The 13,385-nt window shown below is 38.7% G+C and overlaps 2 protein-coding genes across 4 annotated transcripts; one reads left to right on the plus strand and one right to left on the minus strand.

The window, feature by feature from the left end:
• The first annotated feature begins 3,056 nt into the window (after positions 1–3,056).
• Positions 3,057–4,563, plus strand: LOC130970491 (uncharacterized). 3 transcript variants are annotated; one of them, XM_057896591.1, is made up of 2 exons: positions 3,057–3,136; positions 3,464–4,563. In XM_057896591.1, exons 1-2 carry the CDS (start codon positions 3,130–3,132, stop codon positions 4,369–4,371), a joined length of 915 nt encoding a protein of 304 aa, XP_057752574.1. In that variant the 5' UTR covers positions 3,057–3,129; the 3' UTR covers positions 4,372–4,563. The 3 variants fall into 3 exon arrangements, with proteins under 3 accessions (XP_057752574.1, XP_057752577.1, XP_057752576.1); XM_057896594.1 differs by having other exon boundaries at positions 3,070–3,155; XM_057896593.1 differs by lacking the exon at positions 3,057–3,136 and adding an exon at positions 3,173–3,342.
• Positions 4,564–4,920: 357 nt separating this feature from the next.
• On the minus strand, positions 4,921–8,419 carry LOC130970031 (protein unc-13 homolog). The gene is made up of 5 exons (XM_057895980.1): positions 8,001–8,419; positions 6,906–7,781; positions 6,373–6,828; positions 6,064–6,253; positions 4,921–5,955 (listed from the first exon to the last, which is right to left on the minus strand). The coding sequence occupies exons 1-5, from the start codon at positions 8,304–8,306 to the stop codon at positions 5,027–5,029; spliced, it is 2,757 nt and encodes a 918-aa protein (XP_057751963.1). The 5' UTR covers positions 8,307–8,419; the 3' UTR covers positions 4,921–5,026.
• Positions 8,420–13,385: the final 4,966 nt, after the last annotated feature.

Below are 13,385 nucleotides of genomic sequence, written 5' to 3' on the forward strand. Positions count from 1 at the left end.
AGCATGACGTTAAAAAAAACGGGAAAAAAATGAAAAAACAAAATCGGAGAAGCCTGCCGAAGATGTGGCCATTACGGCTCGCCTTCAGGTGTCCTCCTCGGGATAGGGTCATTTAATGAACGAAGGTCAGCACGACGTAAAAGAAATCGGGAAAAAAGTCAAAAAAATGGGAGGAGCCTGTCGGAGATGAGGCCATTACGGCTCGCCTTCAGGTGTCCTCCTCGAGATAGGGTCATTTAAAGAACGAGTGTCAGCACGACGTAAAAAAAATCGGGAAAAAAACGAAAAAACAAAATCAGAGGAGCCTGCCGGAGATAAGGCCATTACGGCTCGCCTTCAGGTGTCCTCCTCGGGATAGGGTCATTTAAAGAACGAGGGTCAGCACGACGTAAAAAAAAAATAAAAAAATAAAAAAATAAAAAATAAAGGGGGGAAAAAACGAAAAAAAAATCGGAGGAGCCTGCCGGAGATGAGGCCATTACGGCTCGCCTTCAGGTATCTTCCTCGGGATAGGGTCATTTAAAGAACGAGGGTCAGCACGACGTAAAAAAAAAACTGGGAAAAAAATCGAAAAAAATGGGAGGAGCCTGCCGGAGATGATGCCATTACGGCGCGCTATCAGGTGTCCTCCTTGAGATAGGGTCATTTAAAGAACGAGGGTCAGCACGACGTAAAAAAAATCGGGAAAAAAACGAAAAAAGAAAATCGGAGGAGCCTGCCGGAGATGAGGCCATTACCGCTCGCCTTCAGGTGTCCTCCTTGGGATAGGGTCATTTCAAGAACGAGGATCAGCACGACGTAAAAAAAATGTGGAAAAAAAACGAAAAAAACAAGATCGGAGGAGCCTGCCGGAGATGAGGCCATTACGGCTCGCCTTCAGGTGTCCTCCTCGGGATAGGGTTATTTAAAGAACGAGGGTCACCACGACGTGAAAAAAAACAAAAAAACAAAAAAAACAAAAAAAACAGGGAAAAACGAAAAAAAATCGGAAGAGCATGCCGGAGATGAGGCCGTTACGGCTTGCCTTCAGGTGTCCTCCTCGGGATTGGGTCATTTAAAGAACGAGGGTCAGCACGACGTAAAAAAAATATAAGAAAGAAAAAGAAAAAGAAAAAACAGGAAAAAAAAACGAAAAAAAAATCGGAGGAGCCTGCCGGAGATGAGGCCATTACGGCCCGCCTTCAGGTGTCCTCCTTGGGATATGGTCATTTAAAGAACGAGGGTCAGCATGACGTTAAAAAAAAAACGTGGAAAAAAACGAAAAAAACAAAATCGGAGGAGCCTGCCGGAGATGAGGCCATTATGGCTCACCTTCAGGTGTCCTCCTCGGGATAGAGTCATTTAAAGAACGAGGGTCAGCACGACGTAAAAAAAAAGGAAAAAAAAAAACAAAACCGGAGGAGCCTGCCGGAGATGAGGCCATTACGGCTCGCCTTCAAGTGTCCTCCTCGGGATAGGGTCCTTTAAAGAACGAGAGTCAGCACGACGTATAAAAAAAATAAAATAAAAAGGAGAAAAAAAACGAAAAAACAAAATCGGAGGAGCCTGTCGGAGATGAGGCCATTACGGCTCGCCTTCAGGTGTCCTCCTCGGGATAGGGTCATTTAAAGAACGAGGGTCAGCACGACGTAAAAAAAAATAAAAAAATAAAAAAAATAAAAACAACAACAACAACAACCGGGAAGAAAAACGAAAGAAACAAAATCTGAGGAGCCTGCCGGAGATGAGGCCATTACGGCTCGCCTTCAGGTGTCCTCCTCAGGATAGGGTCATTTAAAGAACGAGGGTCAGCACGACGTAAAAAAAAACGTGGAAAAAAAACGAAAAAAAAAAAATCGGAGGAGCCTGCCGGAGATGAGGCCATTACGGCTCGCCTTCAGGTGTCCTCCTCGGGATATGGTCATTTAAAGAACGAGGGTCAGCACGACGTAAAAATAAAAAAATAAAAAAAAACGGGAAAAAAATCGAAAAAAAATGGGAGGAGCCTGCCGGAGATGAGGCCATTACGCCTCGCCTTCAAGTGTCCTCCTCGGAATAGGGTGATTTAAAGAACGAGGGTCAGCACAACGTAAAAAAAAAAAAAAGTGAAAAAAATCGGAGGAGCCTGCCAGAGATGAGGCCGTTACGGCTCGCCTTCAGGTGTCCTCCTCGGGATAAGGTCATTTAAAGAACGAGGGTCAGCACGACGTAAAAAAAAAAATAAGAAAGAAAAAAAACAGGTAAAAAACGAAAAAAAAAATTGGAGGAGCCTGCCGGAGATGAGGCCATTACGGCTCGCCTTCAGGTGTCCTCCTCGGGATAAGGTCATTTAAAGAACGAGGGTCAGCACGACGTAAAAAAAAAAGGAAAAAAAACGAAAAAAAAACAAAATCGGAGGAGCCTGCCGGAGATGAGGCCATTACGGCTCGGCTTCAGGTGTCCTCCTCGGGATAGGGTCATTTAAAGAACGAGGGTCAGCACGACCTAAAAAAAAAAAAGAAAAAAACGAAAAAAATAAAATCGAAGGAGCCTGCCGGAGATGAGGCCATTACGACTCGCCTTCAGGTGTCCTCCTCGGGATAGGGTCATTTAAAGAACGAGGGTCAGCACGACGTAAAAAAAAAAAATAAAAAAAAATAAATAAGGGAAAAAAAAACGAAAAAAAAAATATGAGAGGAGCCTGCCGGAGATAAGGCCATTATGGCTCGCCTTCAGGTGTCCTCCTCGGGATATGGTCATTTAAAGAACGAGGGTCAGCACGACGTTAAAAAAAAAAAAAAATCGAAAAAAAAAAACGAAAAAAAAAATCGGAGGAGCCTGCCGGAGATGAGGCCATTACGGCTCGCCTTCAGGTGTCCTCCTCGGGATAGGGTCATTTAAAGAACGAGGGTCAGTACGACGTAAATAAAAAAAAAATGAAAAATAACGAAAAAAACAAAATCGAAGGAGTCTGCCGGAGATGAGGCCATTTTCTTCCATTGTTCCATCCTCTCCCTCATCAATCACAATCAATTATCACGTTCATCCCCATCAATATTTCTTGCAATTCTTGTTTTCCCTGAAATTCAGTTGTTGGTGGAACATCATATTTGGGACTTGAAGCGAATGAATTAAATAAGTTCACGTCTTTATAGTTGACTTTATTTCTTAATGAGAGGTAGTTGAATCTGAAAGAGGTTAGGTTCAGCCTCAGTTTCATCAAGTGGATTTCATGATCGATCTATTGCAAATTATCTTGTATTCATTCATCTTAATAAGTCATAAATACCATACTAGGTTCGGTTATACTTGTATAAGCTTTCTGTGATTGGACTTTCTTTTTATCTAAATGACGTGTTACTAGTTAAAGTTGGACTTGGACTGGTTGGTTTATCCTCTCTTGATTTGTTGTTACATTTATTAGTCATCTTATTATTATGTGCTTAACGCTCCAATCAATGAGTTTGAATTCCAATTTTACATCTTTGATATTGACATGTTGCAGGAATGGGTTATCAGTCTTTTGGAAGCCCTCAGAGACCAAAAGGGGCTACCATGAAGTTTACATTGAAGGTGATACTAGTTTTGGTTGTGTGTGCCTGGTTGGTATATCAAATCATGCATTCCATGAATAAGACAGGGAACTACGGCGGTCAAACACAGCATGTTTTAGGATATGGAGCTGTATTGTTCGGGCGCAAAGGGCTGGACGAAAGAGCTCTTCCCGGTCTGCGAAATGTAAATTCTGTAGAAGATAAAGGGTCAAGTAATGGCAGAGATGATGATAATACTGAACAAGAATCTGTCAATTGGACAAATGGAGGAAATGAAGTGGAACATGAATTAGAAAGTCAACATACGGAACCATCATCCAGGAATGGACACAATGGTTCTTCTCTTGAAGAATCTGGAAAGGTTTTCATAGAAAGGAAGTTGGACCATAAAGACCATGTCATTGACAAGTACCAAAAGATACTGATAGAAGGTGTTGCTACAAGTAATAAGAAGGGAGGAGGAGAAGAAGAACTCAAGGAAACTCCAAATGCTGATTCAGATTTCTTGGCAAAGGAGGATGACAAAGACACCAGGACGCAGGACAGCATGGTTGAGGGGGCTATGGATGATGTCTTAAGCTTCCATGATGAAAACGGTGTCCCTCCTGATGGTAATGAAACTAAAACAGTAGCTCATGAAGATAACATGTCAAAAGTTAGCCAGGGAATCAGGCTAGGAAAAATTAATGCCAATAAAGTTACATTTGGAGAAGATAAGGGGGTTGAAGTGAGTCTGGAAGGACAAGAGAATAATGCTGCAGCAGTTGAAGAATTTAACTCTCAAGCCTTTACTCATGGTGATATTTCAGGCATCAAGGACCGACCAGAAATAGAAAGAGGAGATGGTAAAGTTTTATGACATTATGGATCTATTCCATACCATTGTGAATTGGAGTGCAGGAAAGGCATGTTCTCATTTGTTTGATAATACAGAGAACCGTAGAGGAGATCAATTGCTAGGTAATATTAGCTTTTGGCAATGTAATGTTACAGATATTTTGTAACAACAAAGCATTCATGGTCTTGTAATTTGCAAGTTGTAATGGAACCCTTTTACATGCTATGATCAATCTAGTTGTTATATAATCTCCTCTTTTTTTCTTTTTTCTTTTTTTTTAAACTTTATTTAAGTAATCGTGTTGCACATTATAAACTCTTTTGTCCCCTTACCAAGCTACTCAGCCTACTCCTCCCCTCCCCCTGCGAAAACCATTAGATTCTTTTTTTTTTTTCACTGTAAACGGTTCCGCTAGAAAACCAACTAGAAGGTAGCCAACTAGAGCTAACTAGTTGAAAAACAGGAGGTCTAACTTGCCAGTTCATAGACGTTAGCCACTGGAAATCCATTTTTTACCCCGAAATATTGATGACATTATAAAATAAAATATGGTAATTTAAATTTTGAAAAAAAAAATGAAACTTAAGTATGATATAGCAGATCTATTGCTTCCATTAAGTTATTGGATGGTAGAGTATTTATAGAGACAGTAGGTACATGTTTAATTTATGAGCAGTTAGATTTTGGTTGGCAAGTTGTAATTCTTTTTGAGGAACTTGGAAGCTGTGTCATGGTGTCGATAACACAAAACTCGCAATAGCGTGCTTGGTTCAGTAGGACTCCATTGACCAGTTGTTGCAGGCAATGGTTGGAGCTGAGACTTGCCCAAAGGTCCACACATTTCCATACTGAAACCAAGTTGCTGAATCAAGTGCTCAGTATCCATGCTAAGCAGTGGAAGCACATCTTTGACGGTAGTGGAAAGTTGTTCTATCACCTCAGTAGGTAAACCATTCCCATTGGACCAGAACATATCAGTTAGACACTTGAAGTCTTCCTCTATCATAGCAGAATCTTCAAGGGAGAAACTACGTGATGGACCACCGGCTAACAAAACCAACAAGAACCCTTCAAAAGCAGCCTCCATTACCTTGGTAGTCACAAGCCTTTTGGCTCTGTCTTGCACTGTTGATGATACAGTCTCCAAGTACTGCTCAAGTTCCTCAAGAAAAGGTTCAATCCTTGTTGCTGAAACTTCACCAACGTAAAGGCCGTTCCAAAGAACATGACACAGATCATGGAAAATGATTTTGTATGCTATGGTCTCGGAGAGCTGGTTGACACCTTCAATAGAAGCAGCCGTAGAAAGCTTGAAATTGAATACCGCCTTAGCATCATCCTCTTCAATGAAAGTGAAACTCCGTAAACGAGTCATTGTCCTCCTCTGCAAAACCTTCAATTCTATTGACATGCGTTGCAGGGTATTGATGCGAACAAAAAGCTGGGGTAGCTCCAATGAGCTTTCGTGCTTTTTAGTACCAACCTGTGAATTCCTACTCTGTTTCAATTGTGGCTTTTCTTTTCTCTTGAATATAACATGAAATTTTGACCCTCTAGAACACCGAGTCAAAGGTGGCAAAGTTGGAATGAAAGTATTGCGGTTCCCTGCAGATCATATCATCATTATTTCATATCAAAGAAAAATATGGTCATCATGCGGTTTGAATAACTATAATTTGGTGAATGAATTGATGCTATGCATCAAATATATACCACATCCAGATTTGGCCTTGAAAATGTATTGTTGCAGAGAGTTGTCAAGACCAGTGATTAATTCAGGAAGCAATACTGCGTGCGTTGGTATAGGCATCAGAAAGAACTCTTCCAGAGTGTCATCTATCATTCGTAGGACTTCAACAGCGGAAAGAGCAATGCTTTCTTTCTTTGCACGAGGCTTCCATTCCTGCAAGAATAGACCATTGTTTATAAATTTTCGGGAAAAAAAAATATAGAAGTTAATATAAAAAAGAAAGAATACTAATTTGACTTTAATTAGATTATATTTGTAACAAGATGGCATGCCTCTTGTTGCAGATTTGTGTTAATCAATTCCTGCAATCTATCCACTTTGGTATTTATCCATGACTTGACCAGCATGGAAATTATAGCTTCAGCCCCATAAGGGTGCATCTCCCTTATAATGGATATCCCTCCATCTTCACTGTCAATTGAATCTTCAACAGCTATCTGTACCAAATGTTTCTCCAATTTGTCAGCAGCCAACAACACTTCTACAGCATCAGGTGTCAACTCTGTTATACTCCTCACATATTGCTTCAACTCATTCCCATAACACAAATGAAGGGTAGCCACAGCAACACCAGCTGCAAGTGGATGCCACCTCTTTAGTATTGGACTAAACATTGCCTTCTCATAAGAAGCTAGTTCACTGACATCTTGTGCAAGGATAGAAAGACCATGAAGGGCTTTATTCTGTTTTTCGGATACATACTTGCTGGGGTCTAGTTTCTCCAATTTCTGCATAAAAACACACAAGTCAGAAACGGAATTTCACTATTTCATGCTTTTAAAGAAGGTTGAATGGTGGAACTTGCCTGAGAGAAAACAGCAAACAGTGATGATCTGATGTAATTTTCAACTCTGGTGCAAGAAACTTCTGCTTCTTTACTAATCCTATTTTGCTTATTGAGAGAAGTATCTTCCATCAATATATTTGCTGATGATACAGCTAGAGAAACGACACTTTGCATTGTCCCAATATTACCAATGTAAAAAGTATCATGGTAAGCAAGGAGCCTTTTTTCTGACCAACTTAACATCAAACCCAGTGTGGACCTCAAGGTGTTTGAGAGAAAAGGATCCTCCATGGACTTAAGATCTTTCTCAGCTTCTGCCAATAGATTACTCGAGGCAAACAACAAATCATTATCCACTTGCTGGCCAGTGGAAACATACTTATGAAACAAAACCCAGGAAAAACAGATATTATGCAGCATCTGGTTCATTCCAAGCACAACCCATGTCTTCTTAATGAGCTCTATGACTTCATCAACTTCTTCTATCACACAGGTTTCTTCTTTGTTATCAAAACATGCTTCTATTAGAGTTTGGTAGATCTTAAGGTTTATAGGAAAGCCATCAGCCCAGTGGAATGTCTCGGGAACAGAACAATCAGATGACCTGGAAGCAAGAGACATAACCACACTCCGGAGAGCTTGCACTAATTCATTGTTGTTTCCAAGATCCATTGGCTTCTCAATACTTGCACTGATCATATGCTTAAGGTGCACCATATCATCAGTGTGTGTCTCAACCAACGGCAAGTGAGGGTGCAAGAGGATTCCTGCTTCAAGAACCTTCAAATTTCTCCTTAGCCAAGCCTCATATTCTTGTTGACTAGGAAAATCTGAACGCCTAACATGTTGGATTAGCTCAAGAGGCATAACCATAGACACCATGCGTCCTCCAAGCTATTTCACGAAACAAAGTCCCAGTAAAAAATGTTTGGATGAGAAATTTTAGATCATTCTGGTGCATGTAATCCGTGCTTTTCAAGTATTTACAACAATTTATTCTTGGTTTTTTATACGAGTGACTGTAAATATTCCAAAAGCACACATTAAATGTACTACAAGATCAAGCAAAGCAATGAGTATGTTGTGATGCATAAACTGTGACAGTGGTACTACCTGGCCTGCAGCACCAACTCTGAGTAAGGCTCGCCTGATTATGGTGTCAGTGAGCTCTGAAACTCTCATCTGCACTCTCATTAACTCTCCCCTTGCCCCTGACCGCGTACTCCTTGACGACATTGTTTTCAGACCCACCGTCTTCTTCCATGTCGGAGACCTCTGCACCACCGCATTCCTATCCCCTGCGTTTGGCCCTGAGCTCCGGCATGCTGCCAGCAGAATCTCGTAGGCAGTTTCCCGAAGCTCGGATTCCGATAAGTTGGGAACAACGTTATTGAAAGGGGAAGGAAGGTTTTCTTCCATTGTGTTTGGTTTGTGTTAGTCCAAAGTAGCGGTGTGAAGGTAGTTATTATTATTATTGAGATTGATTGATTTCTTTTGCTTACAGCTTCCAACATAACATAGAAAGGCGTGGGGGCAAGAACAACAACTACTTTCTATTTTGGTGAGGTAATGAGGCTGAGTTAAGTGACATCACAGAGTTAGTGTCAAGACTCGGTTTTGATATCTTTGCTTCACTTTCAAGGTGATACCACATTAGTAGTGTTGCTTCATTTCTAGTGGTAGTAGAGGCATAGATACAACTCTTAGAAGGAAATCTTAGAGACCTGTCTTTACACTTCAACAAGCTCCAGAAATAAATTTGTGGAGGTTTTTCCGTATTTTTACTATGAATTGGCATATCAATTGTCAAAGCTAGCATTTAGAATCGGAAGGAGGAAAATAAAGAAAAGGGAAAGACTGATTTTTTTTTCGTTGCTCCAAATCCTAAGGAGTAAATAGTCTTAGTCCCTAAAAAAATCACTCATTTTTTAAATTAGTTCTTAAAAAAAATTTTTAATCAAAGTCGTTCTTTAAAGATTTTAAATTAGTCATGTTAGTCCTTTTTGTTTATTGATGGTGTCAAAATTTGCTAATGTAAAACATTAAGTGACACTCAAACACACACCTAAGAGTTTTAATTGACTATTAACATAATAAGTTTATGAAATTAGATAAAATCAATCCCAAATTTAGAGATTCCAATGCCTCAAAGTTCTCCCCACAATTAGATTTTGATTTAATCTAATTTCATAAACTTATTATGTTAATAATCAATTAAAACTCCTAGGTATGTGTTAGAGTGTCACTTAATATTTTATATTAGCAAATTTTGATACCATCAACAAACAAAGTGACGGAAGGACTAACATAACTAATTTAAAATCTTTAAAAGACGAATTTGATTAAAAAACTCTTTCAATGATCAATTTAGAGAACGAATGATTTTTCAGAGACTAATTTGACCATTTGCTCAAATCTTAAGCCTCATATGATGGAATCAACATTAAGACTGTATTTGAGAGGGAGACTGAAATTAAGAAATTGAGACTAAATTTATATATTATATTTGGTGAAAAATGTATAAAATTTAATTATATCTTAGTATTTTATTTGGTTTAAAATAAATATAAAGATGAAATAAAAATATTTATTAAAATACTCTTAGTTATTAAAGAAAATGTTAAAATTTCAATCTTTATTTTTAAAAACTCAATCCTTTGTGTTCTTATATTTTAAAATATTAAAAAAATTAAAATTTTGTATCTTCGAACTCAACATTTTAATTTTATTCTTTGACTACTAAATATAATACTAAATCTTAGTCTCAAAGTCCATATTTCAATCTTCGACAAAAAAAAAAAAAAAAAATACTACTTAAATGAATCATGTTGGTGACCAAAACATTATCGTGGTATTGTAAGTTTCACTGGTTAAATTACTCCAAAATGTTCGTGTATTACTAGGTTAGTAGGTTAGTAGTCTAGTACATAGTCATATTACAAACATTTAACTCCTGGGGTTTTTTTCTGTCATGAATTAAAAAAAAAAATATATCATTTTTCAATAAAAATTATTCTAATTTTATATTCTAAAATTCAATTTTTTTGTGTCAGAAATAAGTTCGTTATTTTCTTTGGTAAACTTTGTCATTTTCACAAGGTTTACTGCTTTCTTTGATGAATTTCAAGTCATCTCCTCAATAAAATTTTATCGAAACTGGTTGGGAACCAAAATCACTACTAGTAACTCATCATTTTTCTTTTACTTTGATCTTCTACTTATTCTATATAATGTCTGGAATTCTATTGTTATTCATTCATTATGATGATGAAATAGTATATGATGAAGAGGGATCTATCATGTTTAGTTCTCTTCAACTAGTATTTGCATATATGCCACATAAAGTCAAAGGTCTAATAACGTTGAAGAATTTTATATTGCATACTATTGGTCAACAACATACAAAAAGAGTAAAAAAATCTATTACAGATATCCGTCCGAAGTAGATAACACTTTGTTTTACAAAAGGTATATCATATATTATAATTGTTATTATTATTTTGTTGTTTTTTTATTTGTTGACGATTTTGATAAGAATTTACTTTTGTGAATTAGGTATCGGTTACGTGATGACGAGAACATACGTCTTATTAGAGTTTAGCATAACTATTTGACAAATGTCCATCTGTTGGAATTATTTATTTTTCTAGTTGACTTGGGTGGAGGAACTTCTGTGGATATTGTTGATGATAACCTTTTAAGTGGGGCGGTTAGAAAAAATATTAGAAGGACAATGATTGACCTAAATATGCCACCTAAAAGCAGTCAAGAGGGATCAAATATTGAAGATTTTAATGATGGTATGATGCAAGTTGATGTTGAAAGTCACGAGGGTTCTTCTATTAGAGACCCGGCGATGGATCCCTATCAAGTTAACCCTGATGCCTGTGAAGATACTGAGGCTGAACCAACTGAAATTCCGGATGAGGAGGAGGAAGAGATGAACTACTATAATGACATACAAATCGTACTGACACGGCCTGCTATTTTCCGACCATATGATCGTCCGGATCACTTTTCTTTATTGAATCTTGAGGCAATGACTTCAGATTATTTATTTAGTCAAGGAGGCCCTAAGGATAATTCCACCAATGAATTTAAGATTGGACAACAGTATAAAAATAAGGAGGAAGTTATTATAGCAATTAAGACGTCTAACATTAGGAGGGTTTTGGAGTATAAGATACTAGAGAGTGACCAGCTGAAGTATGTTATACAGTATACCCAATTTGGGTCTAGTTATCAATGGAACGTATGCATATCTTATCGTCAAAAGTAGAAAAAAATGGGAGGTGAAGAGATACAGTGGTCCTCGTACTTGCATGCAAACATCAATGGATCAAGACCATGAAATGTTGGACTCAAAGGGGATTGCTCAGCACATATTCACAATGGTAAAAGCATATCCAACTATCAGCATAAGGGTTCTGCAAGGAAGTGTAAAGAATCATTTTAGTTACAAGGCGTCGTACAGAAAAGTTTGGCTTGTAAAATAGAGAGTCATTGCTAGGATATATGGAGATTGGGAGGAATCATACAACGAGCTTTCTCGTTGGTTATTCGCAATGCAGGTGTACTTACCTGGTAAGATTCATTACATCGCCTTCACTTATAAGTGCTTAATTAAGTCACCACTTATATGTTATAACTACTGAGTTTTTTTAGGTACATGGGTGCAACTTGTAACATAACCTTGGCTTGCTTCAGTCAATAGTGTCATGTTTCATTGGGTGTTCTGGGCGTTTTCTCCATGTATTGAGGCTTTCAAGCACTGTAAACTACTTATTTCCATTGATGGCACCCACGTGTGTGGTAAATACGGAGGCAATTTTCTCATGGCTATTGCTCAAGATGGCAATTCAAACATATTGCCTATTGCATTTGCCGAAGTCGAAGGTGAGACAAAGGAGGCTTGGTTATTTTTTCTTTCTTATCTGAGGCAGCATGTGACACCCCAACCAAGCCTCTTGGTGATTTCAGACAGGCACAAATCAATTGATGCGGCGTTGAACGCCAATGGAAGTGGATGGAAACCGCCGTATGCCTTTTATGAGTTTTGTGTAAGACATATTGCTGCCAACTTCATGACACACTTCAAGAACAAGGACTTAAAGAATGTGCTTGTTAATGCAACATTTTCGAAGTCACATAGGGAGTTTGCTCATTATTTTGGTCTTCCGAGGGGTGAGAATGTCACAATCACAAACTGGCTTGAAGAAATGCCACGTTCGCAATGGACGCAATATGCAGATGAGGGTCGTCATTTTGGGCACATGACGACAAACATCTCTGAGTGCATCAACGTTGTGATGAAGGTTACTCGCAATTTTTCCATCACCACTCTTATCAAGTCGACCTATTTCAGTTTGGGTGGACTTTTTCGAGGAAGGGTTCAGAGGCACAGGCATAGCTTCAAGTGGGTGTTGAATTCTCACAGATGTTGATGAAGGCTATTGAGTTCAACTCGAAGCATGTGAATACAATAAATGTTTATCAGTTTGATTGGTCCAGGTCCAATTTCACAGTTGAGGAATTAGCAGCAGTGCTCGGGTCCCAACAGTAGAATTACCAAGTACTTCTTGACGAGGGTAAGTGTGACCCTAGATACTTTTAGGCTCTTCATATTCTATGTTGTCATGTTCTAACAGCATGCTCTTACGCACGACTTGATTAGAAGCAATTTGTCCATCCTGTGTATCGCATGAAGACCGTCTTCAGTGTTTACAAGTCAGAGTTTAGATCGATCGGCCACGAGAATGACTGGCCATCATATGACGGGCCCTGGATCTGGCCCAATCCTAGGTTAATGAGAGTAAAGAGAAGTTGGCCTGTTAGCACTAGAATTTGTAATAACATGGATGATGTTGAGCATAGTGGAGAGAAGAGGTGTGGATTTTGTCGTCAAGTCGGCCACACGCGGAGGACTTGTACTACACTTGATGGTAGTGCGTCAACATTGAGAGGGCATTAGATATAGTTGTGATTTCCGTTCAATGCATTTCATATTTGACCATATCTTTATTTGTCTTGCGTTCAATGTATTTTATTACGTTTGATCATTTGAATTCTGAAAACATAATTGAAATTGAATATATAAATTTAACTAAATATGGAACTTCATAAGCATAATAACATTAAGCTATAATAAAGTAAACATAATGAAGTCAACATGGGTCCATCATAAGCATAATAAGATAAATATACATCATAATAATAAAGTAAACTACACTACTGTTCACATCTGTGCCGCCCACCTCGTGGTCCAGCTCATCGCCAAGGAGGCACTATATCAAGACATCCACCTATCCCATAAGGTGGAGGTCTAGGCTCTCATTATCCTTTCTTGAGCAGTGGATCAATAGCAGGTGGATCGGTGACTACGCTAGAAGCGAACGTGGTCATCTCACCCTTAAGTGTCCCACGTAAGGCAGTCGAGGACGACCTACTAGATGGATCATCCATGTATCGTGGCTGATAGGCTGACGGTGGTGGAGACGT

Source organism: Arachis stenosperma, chromosome 3 (assembly GCF_014773155.1).
Source record: "Arachis stenosperma cultivar V10309 chromosome 3, arast.V10309.gnm1.PFL2, whole genome shotgun sequence".
In the NCBI taxonomy this organism is placed as follows: domain Eukaryota; kingdom Viridiplantae; phylum Streptophyta; class Magnoliopsida; order Fabales; family Fabaceae; genus Arachis; species Arachis stenosperma.